Raw genomic sequence first — 19202 nt, 5'->3', positions numbered from 1 at the left:
GCACTAGGGAAACAGAAACAGGTAGATTCCTGGAGCTCACTGGCCAGCCAGCCTAGCCAAACTGGTGAGTGTCAGATTTAGTGAGAGATCTTGTCTCAGAAAATAAAGTGGTAGGATGGGTGTGGTGGTGCACACCTATAATCCAGCACTAGGGAGGCAGAGGCAGGCGGATCTCTGTGTGTTCAAGGCCAGCTTGGTCTACATAGTGAATTCTAGGCCAGTCAAGGCTACATAGTGAGACCCTGTCTCAAAAACAAAACAAAAAAATAAAATAGCTGGGTGTCGTGGCACATGCCTTTAATCCCAGCATTCGGGAGGCAAAGGCAGATGGATCTCTGAGTTCAAGGCTAGCCTGGTCTTCATAGTGAATCCAGGCCAGCTGGGGCTACAGGGAGACCCTGTCATAAAATAAAATAAAATAAAATAAAATGAAATGAAATGAAATAAACAAAACAAAATAAAATAAAATAAAGAGTGGAGGGGACTAGTGAGAGCTCAGCAGGTAAAGGTACTTGCTGCTGAGCCCGATGACCTGAGGATCCACGTGGTGGAACAAGAGAACTGACTCCCTCAAGTTGTCCTCTGATTTCCACATACCTTCTATGACACAGACTCAACCTCACTTCCCAATAAATAAATTTAAAATGTGATAATTTCTTTAAAGAATCTCAGCAGAGATACTCAGTACTTTTCCAGTCAGCTGGTAAGCTTTTCTATCTTCAGGTTATGAGGGATAGAAAAAGGCATGAATGAATGGATGCTTGTAGGCTGGAAACAGTGACTAATGATCACAGGGTCTAATGCTTACTATGCACTTTTGCCGGATGTCCTGACTCGTGTCATTTAATTCTCACAATCACCTCACCCCATGGCAGGGTGGGAAACTGAGGCTTGGCTAACTTAACCAATTTAACTTCATCAGTGCGGTAGGAGTCTGACTCATTCTAAGCCCTTGGTCTGATGCAATCCTGATGGCGGGCAGGGCTCAGCTGAGCTCAGCTGCACAGAGGAACATCTGCATTCCCTGAACAGGCCACAGTTGCCCACAGGGCCACTACAGACATGGGAGCAAGGTCATGGACTAATATCTGGTGCCAGAGATCAGGATCCATAGTGAATCAGACCTGGCTGGGGAGGCAGAAGAGGGCAGGACTTTTGCATAACCAATAAAAACCAGTCAAAAGAATTCAAATGGCTGCTCAAGAGGAGCCTGACACTTGTGCAGAAGTTGGTTAAACGGAAGGGGGTAGACCGGCACTCACAATGGATGAGCTGCCCATGTACTGGGAGCTCTGAGGTGTTTTACCCCATTAGCTCCCCATGGGGGCTAGTATGGTTTGAATCTTCCATCACTCCAGAAGCTTGTACTCTAAAGGAAGAGTTCCTACTTGGGAGGTGGTGGCAACTTCAGGAAGAGGTGCCTAGATGAAGAAGTATGTCACTGGGGGGTGTCTCTCTGTCTCCTGAAGACACGCTGGGGGTGTCTCTGCCTCCTGGCCACCATGCAGTGATCAGTTCTTCCCCATTCTCACCATGACATTTTCCTTCCCCACAGGCCTCCAAACAACAGAGCTAGACAACCAGGGTCAAAACCTCTGCAACCATGAGCTTATTTACCGTTTCCTCCTTTAAATTTTTGTCTCAGGTATTTTGTCACAGCAACACATGGCTAACTAATGTGGGGACTGTGGTGTCCAATTTATAGATACGGAGGCTGAGACTCAGAGGCTGAGTAACTGGGGAGGGGAGTGAGAGGGGAGGTTAGTGGCTGGAAGAGGCTGAAGCATCCAGCCAGTTCAGGTTCACCTGTCTTCTTTAGACTACTCTGGCTTTATTGCCACCTCCAGCCTCTGTCCCTGTGACTTAGAATTTGGTAAACTCCTACTAGCCAACATTCCTGGGCACCTACCATGATGTGCCAAGCTCTGTGCTTGCTTCATGTCCTGTCTGTTTTTTTTTTATTGTTGTTTTGTTTCATCTTTTTTGAGACAGGGTCTCCCTGTAGCCCCAGCTGTCCTGGAACTCACTATGTAGACCAGGCTGGCCTTGAACTCACAGAGATCCACCTGCCTCTCCCTCCCAAAGGCTGGGACTAAAGGCGTCCTGTTTTTATATGAGTTTCATAAGGCCATGAATCTACTGATTGCCATTCCCCAGAAGGGGGAGTGAGGCTCAGAAAGGTTTATACAAATGCCCCAGGTCACATTGTTTGGTAAGAAACAAGACTAGGACCTATTCCAGGCCTTGCTGATACCAGAACCTGTTGAGTTTCAACCCTGCAATACTACCTTCCCACCTACACTGCTATAGTGCACCAGACACACTGCAACAAACACAGCTCATCTTCAAACCTAGATAGACTTCACCCTTCAGCTCCATGCAATAACATGAGACACATATGATCAAAACACATATAACAAGGAATAGGTGGAAAAACCTATGCCACAGTCATACAATGGAATACTATGTAGCCCAAGAAAAGAATGAGGTCCTGATGGGGAAATGTCCAGAATGCATCAAGTAAAAAGAGCAAGAAACCAAATGGAGGGGCTAGAGAGATGGCTCAACTGTTAAGAATGAGTATTGCTCTTGCAGAGGACCTGAGTACAATTCCCAACATCCACATCAGGTGGCTCTCAACTGCCTGTAACTCCAGCTCCAACTCCAGAGGATCAGCTGCTTCTAGCCTCCGCAGGCACTAGCACATACACATAGTTAAAAATAATAATGATGGGGCTGGAGAGATGGCTCAGCGGTTAAGAGCACTGGTTGTTCTTGCAGAGGATCCAGGTTCAATTCCCAGCACTGTACCCATATGGCATCTTACAACTATCTGTAACTCCAGTTCCAGGGAATCCAATGCATTGCAGGACATGGGTGCACTTACACACATGCAGGCAATATACTCATACACATAAAATAAAAAATAATAAGATATTTTTAAAAATAATAAACATTAGTATTTTTTTTAAAGAAATGCAGCACACATGCTGGGGCCACATGAAGGAACACTAGAAATACTACAAAGAGAGGATCCAGGGCTGGGGAGATGGCTCCCAGTGTAAAAACCTGGGAATCTCAACATGTGGCTGCAACCCCAGTGCTGGGGAGGTGGAGCCAGGAGGATCCCTAGGGCTCAATGGTCAGTCAGTCTAGCCAATCAGTGAGTTCCAGGTTCAGTATGAGAGCTGGATTCAAAATGTAAGGTGGAGAGCAAGAGAGGAAGACACCCAATGTCCACCTCTGGCCTCCATATACATGTATGAACACATACAAATGTGTACACATAAGAGAGAGATGAGGGGAAAGAGAGAGACAGAGACAGAGAGACAGAGAGAGAGAATGGGTTTCCCCCATGCAGCTTCTAAGACCTTTTACTGTAGCTAACCCTGGGCAGGATGATCAGGGTAGTCAAGGGGTAGAACTGGTAAGAGAGGTCTCAATTTTTCCCTTTCCATATCTTCTTTTTCTTTTTTTGTCTTTTTTTTTTTTGTTGTTGTTTGTTTTTTTGAGACAGGTTCTCCCTATAGCCCCAGCTGGCCTGGAACTCAATATGCAGACCAGGCTGGCCATGAACTCACAGAGATCTGCCTGCCTCTGCCTCCCGAGTGCTAGGATTAAAGGTGCGTGCCACCACGCCTGGCTGCATTAATCCATTCTTGAGGGGAAAACAATCATGACCTGCTTAGCTCTTAAAGATCCTGCCTCTTGGGACTGGAAAGATGGCTCAGCAGTGAAGAGCACAGTCTGCTTTTGTAGAGGACCTGGGTTTCATTCCCAGCAACTCATATGGTGGCCTATAATGTCCCTGAACTCTAGTTTCAGTACCCTCTTCTGGCCTCCTTGGGCATTTCGTGCACATGGTGCACTTACATAAATGAGGCAAAACACTCATAAAATAAAATAAGATCCTGACTCTTTTTTTTTTTTAATGGTCTTTTTGAAACAGGGTCTCCCTGTATCCCCAGCTGGCCTGGAACTCATTATGTAGACCAGGCTGGCCTCGAACTCACAAAGATCCACCTGCCTCTGCCTCCTGAGTGCTGGGATTAAAGGTGTGCGTCACCATGCCGGGCTTTCTTTTTCTTTTGAGATAGGGTCTCACTATATAGTCCAGGCTGGCCTGGAACTATGTAACCCAGGCTGGCCACAAACTCTCAGTAATTGTCCTCCCTGTTTCTCAAGAAACATGTCAGACACCATGCCCAGCCTTCCTGTATCTTTTGGGGGGTCTGTATCACTTAAGTAAATATGTCCACCTTTGGGAGGGGAGATGAGGTGGCTGGGCGGCTGGTCTTGCATCCCTGGGAAGCTGAAGCTTGACATGAGCCATCCCTGAGGCTCCTACTTACCCAGAGCTGCCACGATGAGGAAGAAGGAGGCAGCTACGAGGAAGGCCACATCAGGTTTGGTGTAGGACAGAAGCTTTTGCAATGTGGCCCCTGATGCCTGCTCAGTGGGCGGCTGGCCCTCTCCGTGGAAGCCTTCAGCCTCTGTTCCTGGATCCAGGGCCTCAGCATCTGGTCGCACAGTGGACAGCAGCCCCCAGAGCAGGAAGGAAGCAGCTAGTGAGATGTAGGTCCACACAAAGAGTGCCCAGAACCATGGGTCCCGGATGGGCCTGCGCACCTCCGAGAAGAGCAGCAGCTTGACCATGGCATAGATGCCCACAAAGAGGCACACAAGGGTGATGACAAGCCACGAGGCTCGTAGCCGCCGGGGCCCCAGGGCACTGTTCTTGGCCACGCCGATGGTGGCCCCCAGGAGCAGGCAGCTGCGGTACAGGCAGGCAGCCCAGAGGTCCAGCACCGAGTCAAAGATGTTGAAGTGGCGAATGTCCTCCAGCAGGCTGCGGTCCAGGTGACTGAAGGCATAGATGGCCGTGGTCACACCTACATCCATGCTTACAAAGGCCAGTGTTGCCACCACTGCCTTCCACAGCTGCATCCTGCTGGCAGTGCTGAGGGCAGGCTGTAGTTCACCGGGGCAAGGCCATCATCATCTGTGGGGCCAAGTCACACCTACAGAAGCAACAGTGAGCATCAGGGCCAGGGGTTCAGGTATGCTCCTGGGCTATGGTCACTGACCTTTCTAGGCTGTGCTTCCTTATCTCTAAAGTGGCAATAACGGTGATTTTCTAGTCTGTTGGGAAGTTTCTCACTCAAGGGCTGCTCACCAAGCATCTGCTGCAGGCCCAACTCTGTTCCACTTTATCTTTTTTGAGACAGAATCTCACTGAATCTGGAGAGGAATACACATGTATACACACACAGCACAGCACAGCACAGCACCGCAAACCAAGTTCCTGTGAAGCAGACTTACCAATATGGGAAAGAGATTAACCAGTGACTGATAGGTCCTAAGGTAGGAGAGAGGGGTGAAGAGCATTAGGTGGTACCACAGCAAAGCTCAGAAGAGGGGAGGGTGCCAGGCCTGAGGATGGCAAGTTCAAGGTCTGCCTAGGAGACTTAGTAAGATCCCATCTCAAAATAAAAACATAAAGCTGGGGTTATGGTTCAGTTTTAGAACATGTGCCTCTTATATGTGAAATCCTGGGTTCAATACCTAGCACTAAAGAAAAAAGGTAGGGATTCTGCCCCATGGACCTATTGGGAGAGAAGCATTTTGGACAGGTGAAATAGGCCAGAACCCTGAGGCAAGAGGGTACTGCCTGTACTGGAGGAAGGCAAGGAAGTTCCAGGCAGTGACAGAGGGGAGGGTGTGGGGACCACCATGGTAAGGGTGAAGCTGAGATGAGCAGAACTCAACAGATGGCTGCTGGTATCTGAACTGTTCCTTGTTTGCAGTGTTAGGATGAAGTTCCGGGGGGGCCTGGTCACAATGCCTAGCTGCTGCTACGGGTTATCAACTGTACACATGGTATTCTAATTAAACGCTTACTCTCTTAGATAGGTTCCATGGCAACCCAGGGACCTTTGTGTCTGCGTGGAAGTTTCCAGAAACTTTTCATCTAGAGACTGGCCCTTACCTCCAGCCATACACCCCTTTGGCTTTTCCGGATCTTATTGTCTGCTTCTTTCAAACACCCCCTGCACTGGACCACTCGGGACTTGCTGGGCCTGGGTGAGCTCAGAGCTGCAGGAACACCAGAAGTAAGCCTGGTGGCCTGGGTCTAGGGGTGACATTGCATACTGGGTCATGACCAGATTTTCTTGAGATGGGGGTGCTGCCTTGTTGGTAAAATAGGTAAAGTTAGCTGGGCGTGGTGACTCATGCCTTTAATCCCAGCACTTGGGAGGCAGAGGCAGGAGGATCTCTGTGAGTTTGATGCCAGCCTGGTCTACAGAGCGAGTTCCAGGCATCTGGAGCTACAGGGGACTTACTGAGTCAGGATGTCCCATGTGGAGGGAGAGGCAATGAGTGGCAGAGACTTACTGAGTCAGGATGTCCCATGTGGAGGGAGAGGCAATGAGTGGCAGAGACTTACTGAGTCAGGATGTCCCATGTGGAGGGAGAGGCAATGAGTGGCAGAGACTTACTGAGTCAGGATGTCCCATGTGGAGGGAGAGGCAATGAGTGGCAGAGACTTACTGAGTCAGGATGTCCCATGTGGAGGGAGAGGCAATGAGTGGCAGAGACTTACTGAGTCAGGATGTCCCATGTGGAGGGAGAGGCAATGAGTGGCAGGCTTACTGAATCAGTATAGAGGGGACCAACCTGGTCAGGATACCTCCTCCTCAGAGCTCTGATGGCTATACCATGGGAATGGTCCTTGTGCTGTGGAGTCATCTGACCTCATGCAATCCCACAAGACCTGTTTCTCCCCACCTCCATTTATAGCTGGGGAAACTGAGGCATTGAAAAAGTCACCTTCTGTAGTCACTCAGCCAACAAAGGTCCAAATCAGGACTAGAGTCCTTGTGTGAAGGATGCTAGCACCTGGGGCTTCCACCTGTGTACTATGTACCTGGCATACAGTAGGAGTCCAATAACTGCATCACATGTTTATGGAACACAGCACCTTAATCAACACCTGCTCCACATGTGTTCACTTACCCTCAGGACAACTTTGTGACCTCTGCACTGTTATGGTCCCCATGGAGCAGTTGAACAGCAAGAGCTAGTCAATACAACTTCTCAGTATGACAAAGACTGAACAGCGTGTGTTCCCTTAAGGAAAATAGGGTCTGGGGTCCACATCAGAGGGGGCTCAGTCAAGAAGAAGTTCAGGATGACAACAGAAACAGCTGGCATTTATTAATGTGAACAAGAGCAAGGTGCTGCTCTAAGTAATTTACATATATTAAATTAATTCCCATGAGAACCCCATGAAGTACGTTCTATTATTATCTCAACCTTATGGTTGAGAAAACTAAGGCACAGAGAGGTCAAGTGATCTGCCTCAGGTCACACAGCAAGGGAGTTGGGTGTGGAGCTCTGAAATCTGCTCTACAGCTCTATACTTGAACACAGTCTCTTCCAGGGTAGACATGACTCCTAATGCTGCTAAGAGGGATCTGAGATGTAGAGAGCATGGGGTGTGATGGGACCCAAGACTGGGTTTTGTTGTCATCCTGGACGATTTGAGTCTGTGTCAGAGATGTTGCTTCATTAGTCAGCACTTGCAGTTTCGAAGGGAACCAGGGCCAACTGGGGTCAGTAGACGGGATGAGACAGGCAGACACTCCTGCCCGGCCTTCCTTCATCTGGCCTTCCTTCATCCCAGCTGGGGCTGAGCTGCCAGCACAGCTCCTGGGCTCCATCTACTGCAATGCAGACACCTCAGGGAGCAAGTGAGTGGGTGAGCTCCGTCGGAGCCCAGCAAGGGAAGCTCCTGGCTCAGTGTCACCCCAGGCCTCCTGCCAAGCTAGTGCCAGTTTCACTAGGCCTGCCAGGCACCCAGCTGCTGCCTTCTCATGATAGGCACTAGGGGTCCATGGGCACCAGGGGTTCACAGCTTCCAGACAGGTGGAAGATCAGACAGAAATGGCCAGCCTTCCACCTGACTCCCAGTCATGGAAGATTCCTTTCTGAAACCCCACCTAGGAGTCCCTACACATCTTCACTGGAAATAAAGCTCCAGATGCCAACAGCACAGGCTAGCTGAAGCACTTTTGCAGGTGGGGAAATGAAGCCCAGGGAGGGAAGAAATGAGACTTATCCAGGGTCACCCAGGACAGGGCACCCATGGCACCTGGGTCCCCTGTCCCAAGGGCTGTGTCCATCCACTCCAAGCTCCCAGTGAGAAGAGTCCAACTCAGGTTAGGCTGGGTTACAGTTCTGTGGGGGCAGGTTACTCTGTTGTTTTTAAAGTTACTGAAAATTAAAAGCACAAGCACAAACTGTGAGGTGTGAGGCTGGGGACCAAAAGGCTGCTTGGAAGCACCTCCCTGCCCTCTCTCTGCCCGACTCTGAGGACGGGCCAGCTGAGTTTGGCTAGGTGGAATTGGAGGGCACATGGGTGATGTGAGTGGCCCAAGAGACAAGGGCAAGATGGTGGGTGGAAGCCAGAGCAGGCCTTGCTTAGGGGCCAGTAGGGCCCAGGAAGACAGGGCAACTTGCCTTGACTCAAATGATAAGGGCACAAGACTGGCAAGTGACCCCATCCCCACTGGGGGTGGGGGTGAGTTTGGGAACTGTCTTATTTTTTGGATGCTGAGTAATCAGACCTCCCACATGCTAGGCAGGCAGCTATAGCCCCAGCACTCAGGGGTCTTGAGAAAGATTTTCATGCCAGTAGAGGAGATGATGGCTGAGGTAGCTCCTGCTGCCAGATGCAGTAAAGTCTGAAATAGCTAGGAGATAACAGAACTAGCATTACAATCCTAACAGTTACCAGCTTGGGTGTTTCCAAGTGCCTGACACCTCCCAGCTCAGTGACCCAATACCCTAGGAGGCTGACAGTCGCCATGCCCATTACAGCTTGAGGGAAACCCTAGACTCCACCCTTGGGTGGTGGGATCTTGCCCAGGCTACACTGTCCTGCCTTGGGTGGCCCAAGTGGCTCCCATTCACACCTCACTCTGGTCTTTTCACTCCCTGGGGAGGCGGGCCACTACTCAGCAGGCACTGGCTGCCATGGTTGCTGAAGACAGGGGCACACCCGGGCTGGGTCCACATGGCTCCATCCTGACTTCTGCACTTGCTACCAATCCCCTCCACCCCACCACCCCCGCCCTATGACCCGATACTGGGACTGCTACTCCTTGGTGGACTCCAGGTTCTCAGGTAATTTATAGCTCTAGGCTGAGCAAATTGAGAGCTTCCTACAGTCCGCCTCTTTTCACTTGGCCTCAACGCCATTTGTAGCATGGAGGAGGCCACCCATCTCTAGGGGGTGGGGCAGAGGGTATGGAATCGGGTCGGCCGGGCATACAGCTATCTCAGTTAACGTAGGCCGGGAAGGAGGTGCCCCCAAACGAAGGAAGGGACCCTGGGAACGCACAGGCCTGACTGCCCAGAGGGTTCTGGGGAGGGGTGTCAGCCCACAGACCGGCCGGGGAGACGCAGGGGAGGGAAGGGACTGGCCCAGGTGAGCAGCCCGGGCAGCCCCCAGGCTTTGACACCTCCCGGGCTCGGGATCCCTTAGAAGTCGCCGGTAGCTGCACTGAGGGGACCACAGCGCTCCCAGGATTCTCTGCAAACGCATCTTACACACGGTTTTTCAGAAGACAGCGTCGCAGAGGGGTTTTTTTCAAAGGCGAATTGCCCCAGTGGGAGCGGGAGGATGCGGCAGAGCTGGGGGAGGGACCTGTGGGTGCACCTCCCCCTTACGTTCCTTACCTGCGACTTGGCACCAGGTAAGCCGGGGGAAGGGGACGTGGCGCGGCCCCGGGCGCGGGGGACGCAGGCTCCGAGCCTCTTATCAGAGACCGCGCTCCGCTAGCTCCGTTCCGCCCGCCTCCCGCCCGCGCAGCGACTCTGCAAGGTCGGAGCTGAGCCCCGCCGGCGCCCCGACCAGCAGACTGGATGGGCGGGGCCGGGGGCGGGGCCTCCGAGGAAGGACTCCGCAGTCTCCTGGAGGGGCGGGGCCTCAGGGGAGGTGGGCGGGTCATCTTGGGCGAGGCAGGCCTACGGGGCCGGAGCGCACGAGGCTTTCTGGAGGGACCGCCATCCTTGGTGGGGCGGGGTCTGTGGAATTGGCTTCCCTGATGGGGCAAGGATGGGGAGGAGCCTCCAGAATAGGGCGGGGCTTCTAGAAATAGGGCCAGAGATGGAGCCTCCAAGGCGGAATGAAGCCTCAGGGATAATGGGCGGGACATTCTCAAGTGGGCGGGGCTTCCTGGGCCGGGAGGGACGGAGCCTAGGGGGCGGGACCTGAGCTCGCTGTCAGAATAACCTGCAACAAACCCCATCTCCATCCAGTTAGTAGGCTCAGTGTTCCCTAGCTGGTCCTCAGTGCATCCTCTGGGAGTAGAAATGCTCTTTAGTAGGGCCTTTTCCCCAGAGGCACAGCCTTGTAGCCCTTAAGGGTGAAATGGGTTATGATCCTCATTTGTTCTCTCATCTATCCAACAAGTATTTATCGAGTACCTACTATGCTGTATTCCATTTTAAACATTTGAGAAGCTGGGCGTGGCTGCACGCATCCATAGTCCCAGCTACTCGCGAGGTTGAGGAAGAAGGATCATATGAGTCGCGGAATTCGTTTAACAAAAAGGAAAGCCAACAGGAACCCATCAGAATCTCCGCCCTTCTGGAGTGGTCAGTGAAGGAGTTAGACTAAGTAGACTGCATATATTAGAAAGGAGCACATTATATGGAGAATAAGAAAATATTTTATGGGCTAAGGAGAGGGGTGTGATTGCTAGGCGTTAGAAACACTGCAAAGTGAGAAAAGGACAGAGTACTCCACCTTTGTAAAGCAGGGAAGATAGGAAATCCACCAGGAAATATGTAAGATAATTTCAGATGGCATTAAGTGCTGTAAAGGGAATAGAGTTGGGGATGTGACATTTGCTTAGTTAACAAGCCTGAGGCCCTGCGTTCCAGTTCCTGTACCACAAAAACAAAATAAAAGGAAAGAAAACTCAGTGACAGGATTGAAAATGGCATGTGACAACTTTAACTGGGAAGACCTCTCTGAGAAAGAAGAGGAGTGAAACGCAGATGTGGAGGGAGAGCATTCTAGGCTTGGATATTTGCAAGTTCAAAGGCTCTTAGGTGGGAACTAGCCAGGTCATTCCAGGGGTAGAAAGAGTCTGTGTAGCCAGAACTGTGAGAACTGAGTGGGAGTAAGTGCAAAGCCCAGAGATATCCTCCTATGTCCACCCATCCTCAAGTGGAGACTGAGTACACTATGAATTTTAAAATAGCCTCTAATAGCCCCAGGGGACAGTCTTCCTGGAGAGGAACTGGGTAACATTCAGCATTTAAAACATTTTTTTTGACCCAGTAGGAATGTCTTCTACAGAGAGATTCATGAAAGGAACTAAGATACTAGTTTGAAAACAGAGTTGCTATAGTAGCAAAAGTCTGGAAATAACCTAAATACCCATCCACAGGGACCTTGAGAGATAATTAGAGAATATTCCATCAGCAGAACACTCAACAGCAGGGAAACTGCACATATAGTAGAAAGTTCCATAAAGTTATGAGTGACCACCCACATCTATTGAGTGAAATTGAACAACTGTCTGCTTCTGTTGAAAACAAAGGCCAGTTTATACTTGAACTTAAGAAGAGAGTATCTTGGGTTATTCAGAGCCAGGTCCACATCCTTTTTGCTGTGCAAACTTGGGTATGTGACTCTGAACCTGTTTTCCTATCAGAAAGCAGGGTTAATAAATATACCTGATGCTTTGAAGAATGGTGAAGGTTAGGTGTGGCCTGCCAGGACTGCCCCGGCACATGATAAACACTCGATTGGTAAATGGGAACAAGGATCATTTTTAGGAAAGGTGGGATGACTCTGAACCTTGATGCACCTAGAGTATCCATAACAGTAAAGAACTGTCAGGACTAGTGAGATGGTTCAGAGGGTAAAGGTGCTTGCTGCCAAGCCAATGACCAGAGTTCAATCCCCAGGATCCACATGGTGGAAGGAGAGAACCACTCCCAAAAGTTGTCCTCTGACCTCCAGTTGCGTGCACATATGTACATATAAATACATATACACACTAAATAAGCATATAAATAAAATATAATAAAAAGAAAAGAGCTGTCAGAAAAGAAATGCTGAGATTTGCATGTCAATTTCATTGTTGGCTGTTTCTCCACAGGGCCTTCACCTCTGGTTCCCAAGCTTGCAAGTTCTTCTGTCTCTCATCTCCTATGTCTCTTTGTACCTTGTCCTCTCTGTCAAGGATCAGTGTCTAAAACCTCGCCACCGCCATTTTCACATGAGATCTAGCCTACTTTTTATCTTTTAAATAGTGTCTCCTTGTAGCCCTGCCTGGCCTGGAACTTGCTATGTAGACCAGGCTGGCTTACGTCTCACAGAGATCTACCTGCCTCTGCATCCTGAGTGCTGGGATCAGGCACATGCACCACCATACCCAGTCTTTTTTTTTTTTTAATCAGCATCTCACTATGCAGACCTTGCTGGCCTGGAACTTGCTACATAGACCATGCTGGTCTCAAGCTCTCAGAGGTCAGTGCCTCTGCCTCTCAAGTGCTGGTATCCGAAGCAGGTGATCCCTCACCCAGACAGACTCTACTTTTTTTTGTTTATTTTGAGATAATGGCATGTTAAGTAGCCCAGGATGGCTTTGAGTTTGTGATCTTCCCCTTCACCATCCTTCCATTCATCCCCTATGGTAGAGCAGCCTAACTGGGTTGAGTGACATGAGACCACCTCCAGTGTAATCACAGAAACTGGTTTAGGTGAGCTTGGGCCTCTAGGTGAGTGATTGCTAATGGTCATTTCTTGGGGGGGGTGGTTCTAAATATTTATTGTGGTGCTAGCTGCATAGCTCAGTGAATCTACTAAAACAAACAAACCACCACAACCACTGAATTGCCCTGTATATGAGTGAATTATACTGTATATGATGTGTGACTTCATAAAGCTGTTCTTCAAAAGGAAGAAAATGAGGCTGGAGAGATGGCTCAGCAGTTAAGAGCAATGGCTGCTCTTGAAGAGGACCCGGGTTCAATTCCCATATGACAGCTAACAACCATCTGTAACTCAAATTTTAGGGGATCCAAAGCCCTCTTCTGACCTCTAGGGGCACTGCACAAGGGTGCACTTACCTACATACAGACAATATACTTGTAAGCATTAAAAAAAAAATAATAAAAATAGGGGCTGGAGAGTTGGCTCAGTGGTAAAGAGCACTGGCTGCCCTTGCAGGGGACCCAGGTTCGAATCCCAGCACCCACATGGCAGCTAACAACCATCTGTAATTCCAGTTCCAGGGGATCAGATGCCCTCTTCTGTCCTCCTTGGGCATTGCATGACATGGGTACACTTACACACATGCAGATAATATATTCATACACAGAAAATAAAAATAATAAACAAAAATAAATAAAAATTAAAAAGAAAATGGGAAGGACATTGTGCTCACTTTCTGATCACAGCCATGGATTCATGGAAGGAAAACTGAGCACTTTTTCTGGGGGCTTCTGGGACATACACAATTTTCTCCAGACACAGATGAAAATAAGTAGCCCCAAAGGCATGGCAGGAACACATGGGACCTGGGTTAGAATGAAATGAATATACAACAATAAATACAGGAGGAAAGACAGGGAGAAGAGGGAGGAAGAGGGAGGGAGAGGGAAAGAGAGACAGGGGGAAAGAGGAAGAGAGAGGGAGAGAGAGGGAGGAAGAGGGAAAGGGAAGTCAGAGAAGATGGAGAAAAGAGAGGAGGGAGAGGGTAGAGACTTCCAAACTAGGCCTGGTAGCACACACCTGTAATTTCAGCACTCAGAAGGTAGAGGCAGGAGGATCAGGAGCTCATTTTCCTTGGCTACAAAGCAAGCTTGAAGTCAGTCTGGGATATAGGAGATCCTATTTCAAAGCAACAACAACAAATGTAATACCATTTACATTAATGTCCCTCAAAACATAATAGTTGTAAATTTACAAAATGTGGGCTCCTCACATATACTGGACCTACAGGACCTGGAGAGGCCACAGTGGAGGGCAGGGGTCCATGGGCTCTACCAGGAGAGGACTTGTAACCTCCTCTCCCAACAAGAACCCCAAGAACATTGAGGCTACAGAGACCAAGACCCCACTCTCCTCTCTGCCACACAGCACCACGTGGACCTACTGAAGCCAGAGGGAGCTAACATCACTCTTCAATTCTGCAGCTGTTAGCAATCCAGTTCCTACTTATTCTTTCCATCTCTGTTTTCTATTATTGCCTTTCTACTCTTGTATATATGTCTCATGATTTTTTTTCTTTTTCTTTTTTGTATATGTTGGAAACAGGGCCATAAGGGCCAATATATGTTTAGACAACATGGTAGTGATGTGGATATCCAGTATGAGCTGGCTAAAACATGGCTAACACCAAATGTCTGGAAACTTCAAAAGTAAGCAGTGACATAATCTGTTACTTTTTTGACAAAGTTCCACTTTTGTACCATTCCATATAAATATGGCCTTGCGGTTTGAGGCCTGAGCCCTTAGTGGTGGGCAGACTGCATGTCTGTGGGCCATGTGCCTATCTCTGTGCCAGTCTATGTGTATGCCTGTGCTTGCCTGTGTACAGCAGTGTTGGGGATCCTGCCCTGACACAGGAGCTGGGGAAAGGGAAGTGCGCTGTCCACCGTTACCCGTAGCCTCCCTGGGAGACAATCAGACACGACAGGGAGCCAGTCAAGCAGGAACTCCTTTATTGCAGGTGTTTACAGAGCTTATAAAGGCAAAAACCACAAGGAAAATCCCCTCCCCAACCAAATGTCCAATCATTTTAAAGGTGAACTTGAGCATGCAGTTTCCTGTCCATAGCACAGCATTGTGTTCGCGGGGTGATCATGCGCTGCCAGGATGCAAGGAAATGACAGGAGCCAATCAGCGATTCATCAAAACAAGTCTGGCCGTGTTCCGGCTGTTTCCTCTAGGCGCCAGACAAGTCCGATCACACCCTGGCTGTTTCCTCTAGGCACCATCCTGCCTTGCCCCTGGCCTCAGGCCCCCGCATCTCTCCCCCTACTTTGTTTTAAAAGTGAGGTTCCTTAAGGATAGCCCCTGGGGATGGGGCGCACTGTCCCCATCCCCCTCCACTGCTATGGCCTCCCTGTCTTAGGTTGCCTCTCCTCAGGCTCTGAAGTTGCCCGTCCTTGGGTAACCATGATTGCCCTCATGGCCCCTGTCTTGGGTTCATCAGTCTGGGAGGGTCTTACCCATCATTGGGACCAGCCATGCCCTTTTGCGGTTAATATACAGGGGTCTATTCCAGCCAAGCAACCTGCGCCCTCAGGCTAGCTCAAGCATCCATGCCTGGATTTGTCTTGAGGAGGGGCCTAAGGGGGATTGGGTGGCCAGGGCAAGCTGGACCAGGACTTTCTTTGTCTGTCTTTGTCTTCTGATAACTGAGCAGAGACACCTGAGGAAAACAAAAGCTGGCACAAGCATTAGAAACATGCTCCCATACCTTACTAAAAAAGAAAAAAAAAAGGAGGAGTCCATCAATAGGACCAGGGCCCGGGTATAATTTAGAGCAATAATCTAATTGGTCAGCAATATGGAATAATTAAGAAATTGGTGGTTTTAGTGGCTGTGAATATAGTCTGCGAGTTGTAGGCGCAATTTAGTAATATTTTGAACTTTATAAGGGGTGAGACAAAGTGACCTAAAGCGAGGGTCGCAAGTTAGCAGAGCCATGTCTTTGGTAATTGTCAGCTCTTCACTTAAGAGAAGGGCAAGAGTATAGGTAGGGAAGGGACCAAGACCCAGAGGTCCTCAGCTTTTATGACAGATGGCTAGCAGGAGAAGGAGTACCATTACTGACAGATTTTGGTCACCCATCTATTGATCAGATCTTGAATAATGATGGTAATGATAAAGATGATGATGGCCAGGGCAACAATGGCAAGCATGGCAATGAAAGCCTTCCATCCAAAATACTCCATCCTGTAAGACATAGAAATCCTCCTCAAAGGGCTGTTACCTTTGGGACAGGGTTATTCCTGCATCTTTAGATTCCTTGCAGGTACCCAGATGGGTTGGGGTTCATCCGTGGGAAAGACGCATCCAAACCCCCTGCCCATAGTAAGGAGTGGGTTGGGTCCTCGCCATTGTCCCATTACTGGATTCTTCCATCTGACCCATACCTCTGGGTCTTTGCTCCTGACGTCCCCAATGTTTTTGGAATTGAGATTCCAATTGACCTTTTTGAAAATTGAGGATATTGATGGTAAATAAGGCTGAACCTAGCTGTTGGTGGGGCCTTACTCCCCCTTTTTGTTTTTGTAATTGGGCCTTTAACTCTTGATGGTTACGTTTTATGATAGCTTGGCCCTGGGGGTTATAGGGGATCCCCGCGTTTTGGTGGATTTCCCATAAAGATAAGAAGTCCTGCAAGCTTTTACTTATGAAGCATGGTCCATTGTCAGTTTTAATCCTTTGAGGTAATCCCAGCATAGCAAAAGCACTGGAGGAAGTGAGACTGAGCATGTCTAGACTTTTCTCCTGTATGGGCGGTAGCCCAACAGGCATGTGAGAATGTGTCAATAGACGCGAAAACATACTTGAGTTTTCCAAAAGGAGTGTAATGTGTGACATCTGTCTGCCAAAGAGAGTTAGCCTTTAGCCCCCTAGGGTTTACCCCTGGTTGTTGGAGGGGTGGCACCTGTAGAAAGGGTTGACAAGACTTACAGGTATGCATAATCTTTTTTAGGTCTTTGATGGGGACTTGAGGGAACCTCTTATGGAGTCCCCGCCAATTTACATGGGTATGATTATGCAGTTGTTGAGCTTTTTCCGGGCCTGTTGATAGGATATGGGTAGAAGCCATTTTGTCTGCCACTGCGTTGCCTTGGGAGAGGAACCCAGGCAGTCCTTGGTGGCTCCTAAGGTGCTGTAAGAAAATGGGGGCCCTTCTTTCTGTTAATAATGTTCGAGCCTGGATCATTAGGGGGGTAATAGGGTTGACATCTAGCCAAATATGACAATTTAATAATCCCTGGAGAAGGTTAACTACATATAGGCTGTCAGAGAACAAGTTCATGGGGTCATCTACTTTGGACAAGGCTAGGGCAATGGCCATGAGTTTTTTAAATTGAGCGGAGCCCTCACAAGTGTGAACGTATATTTTTGGTTTTGTTTTAACCGCCAGATAAATTACTACAGCAGCTCTGAATCTTCCTCCATCAGTAAACACATTATATGCCTCTGTCAGAGGGTTTTTGACAAAAAGCCTGGGGGCCCCCCAGTGGAGGGTGTGAAAGGAGGTTACCCATTTATGAGGGCCATAATAACAGTCCAACTTTCCCAGGAAGCCCTCCAAGGCTATGGCCATTTGGCTGTTGTTTCTGCAGAGCCATTCAAAGTCTTTTAGCTGATAAGGGATAATAATCTTGTGGGGGTCAATGCCATAATGTCTCAGGGCTATGTCCCGCCCTTTTTCAATTAGGTCAGCCAACTGGTCCATGGGTGTGTACACCCGTGGAGTGCCCCCTAGGGAGGTATGCACCCATTGGATGGGCCTCCACCCTTGTGTGAAGATGGATGTCATTAGGACCTCACCAGGGAACACCCATAGTTCGAGGTCCTTTTCAGGCATATAGCGGGCCAGTTGGGCTTGATCCAGGGCCTCCTAGACCCCCTGTAAAATGTCTAGGTGTTGCGGGTTTAGATGGATTAGCTCTGACGGCTGTTTGCCTACTAACAATTGGAACAGGGGCTCCAGTGTCTCAGTAGAGACAGGCATCCAGGACCGTAGCCAATTAATCTCCCCCAGCAGTTTTTGAAGTATTGTCAGGGTCATATTAGATTTAATAGCCAGTTGTGGCTTTAAGGAGGGACTCACCCCCTCCATGAACAGTGTAGTCCCCAGAATCTTAAAGGGGGTAACAATCTGTATTTTGTCAGCGGATACTTGAAGCCCTCCTGCCTGGAGGAACTTTTGAGTGGCCCTATATAGTTCTTGTAATTGGTGGGGACTTGGTGCCCCCAAAATTATATCATCCATGTAGGCATATACAGTAGCATGTGGCAAAGATTCCATTGGGCTCAAGAGAGCCCTCACATAGCTCTGACAGAATGCTGGGCTATTGGCCATGCCTTGGGGCAAGACTGTCCATTCGTACCTCTCATCAGGCATGCTAAATTTGATGGAAGGCAAAGAGAAGGTGAATTTTTCGCAATCTTGGGGTTGTAGGGGGATGAAAAAAAGCAGTCTTTGATGTCTATAAGTATGAGAAATAGATCTGAGGGAGTAGCAGGTATCCAGGGCAGTCCCCTCAAGGGGACTACCTCCAGGGTCATTCTAGTGTTGACCTTACGGAGGTCCTGTAGCATTCTCCATTGGCCAGATGACATTTTTCAAGGGCTCATGGAGGGGCAGATATGCCCCAGCATAAGTTGTTCCTGTATAATACGCCTCAAAAGCCTGGAGCTTTGTCTTGGGCAAGGGCCACTGTTCCACCAAAACTGGGCTCCCTGGGGACCATTGGATTGCAGGATCTTGAGGAACAGCAGCCCCTAGAATTGGGGGTGGACCCAGGGAGACTCAGACTCCTCCCCCCTGTAGTTTGAGAGGCGGTCAAGGGGGTGTCTAACCCTGTTTATCGCCTCATCATCGAGGAGCCCCTCGATAAACTCCCTATTGTCCGTGGTCACAAAAACATCCACCCCGCCCCCCCGAAATTTCTCCCAAAGAGGTTGTAGGCAAGCCCCTCACCCACCAAAGGTCTGATCTTTTCCTTAGTACCATCTGGGTCCTGCCAGCAAAGCCAGTTCTTAAGCTCTCATGATGGCATGGTGCCGCCGACACCCATCACCTGTGGTCCAGGCTCAAGATGCCATCTTCCGGGGGCTTTTTTTTTTTTTTTTTTTTTTCAGGAAGGTCTTATCCCGGTGTCAATAATGTCCCAGAACCTCCACCCATGTATCAAGATGTCTATCTTAGGGTGGAGCCTCGGGATGATGGAAACTGTCCAGTGGGCGATGGGCCCTCCAGGGCCTGTGCACCCTCCCCATTTTGGTGACGGGGCTGGGGGTTGCCCCAAACCTAGTTTAAAGGTTTTCCCTCCACATCATACCTGGACGGGCAGTCCTCCCCGCAATGAAACCCCCTGCGGCAGTGTGGGCACGGGGCCCTGGGCCCACCCCTCTCCACCTT

General features: G+C 49.3%; 1 protein-coding gene across 1 annotated transcript in view; it reads right to left on the bottom strand.

Annotated features, from left to right (window-relative positions):
* The window catches only part of Abcb9 (ATP binding cassette subfamily B member 9), a 44631-nt gene extending 34729 nt beyond the window's left edge, over nucleotides 1-9902 (bottom strand). Inside the window, exons 1-2 of the mRNA XM_008839309.2 lie at nucleotides 9745-9902; nucleotides 4353-5021 (exon numbers count right to left, since the gene is read on the bottom strand). Coding sequence (XP_008837531.1) covers nucleotides 4353-4947 — 595 coding nt within the window. The 5' untranslated portion in view covers nucleotides 4948-5021; nucleotides 9745-9902. The remainder of the gene's footprint in view (nucleotides 1-4352; nucleotides 5022-9744) is intronic.
* Nucleotides 9903-19202: the final 9300 nt, after the last annotated feature.

Source organism: Nannospalax galili, unplaced genomic scaffold (assembly GCF_000622305.1).
Source record: "Nannospalax galili isolate Female #2095 unplaced genomic scaffold, S.galili_v1.0 scaffold218, whole genome shotgun sequence".
NCBI classification, from domain to species: Eukaryota; Metazoa; Chordata; class Mammalia; order Rodentia; family Spalacidae; genus Nannospalax; species Nannospalax galili.
Note: the sequence above shows the minus strand (reverse complement) of the source record. Positions and strands in the feature narration are given on the sequence as shown.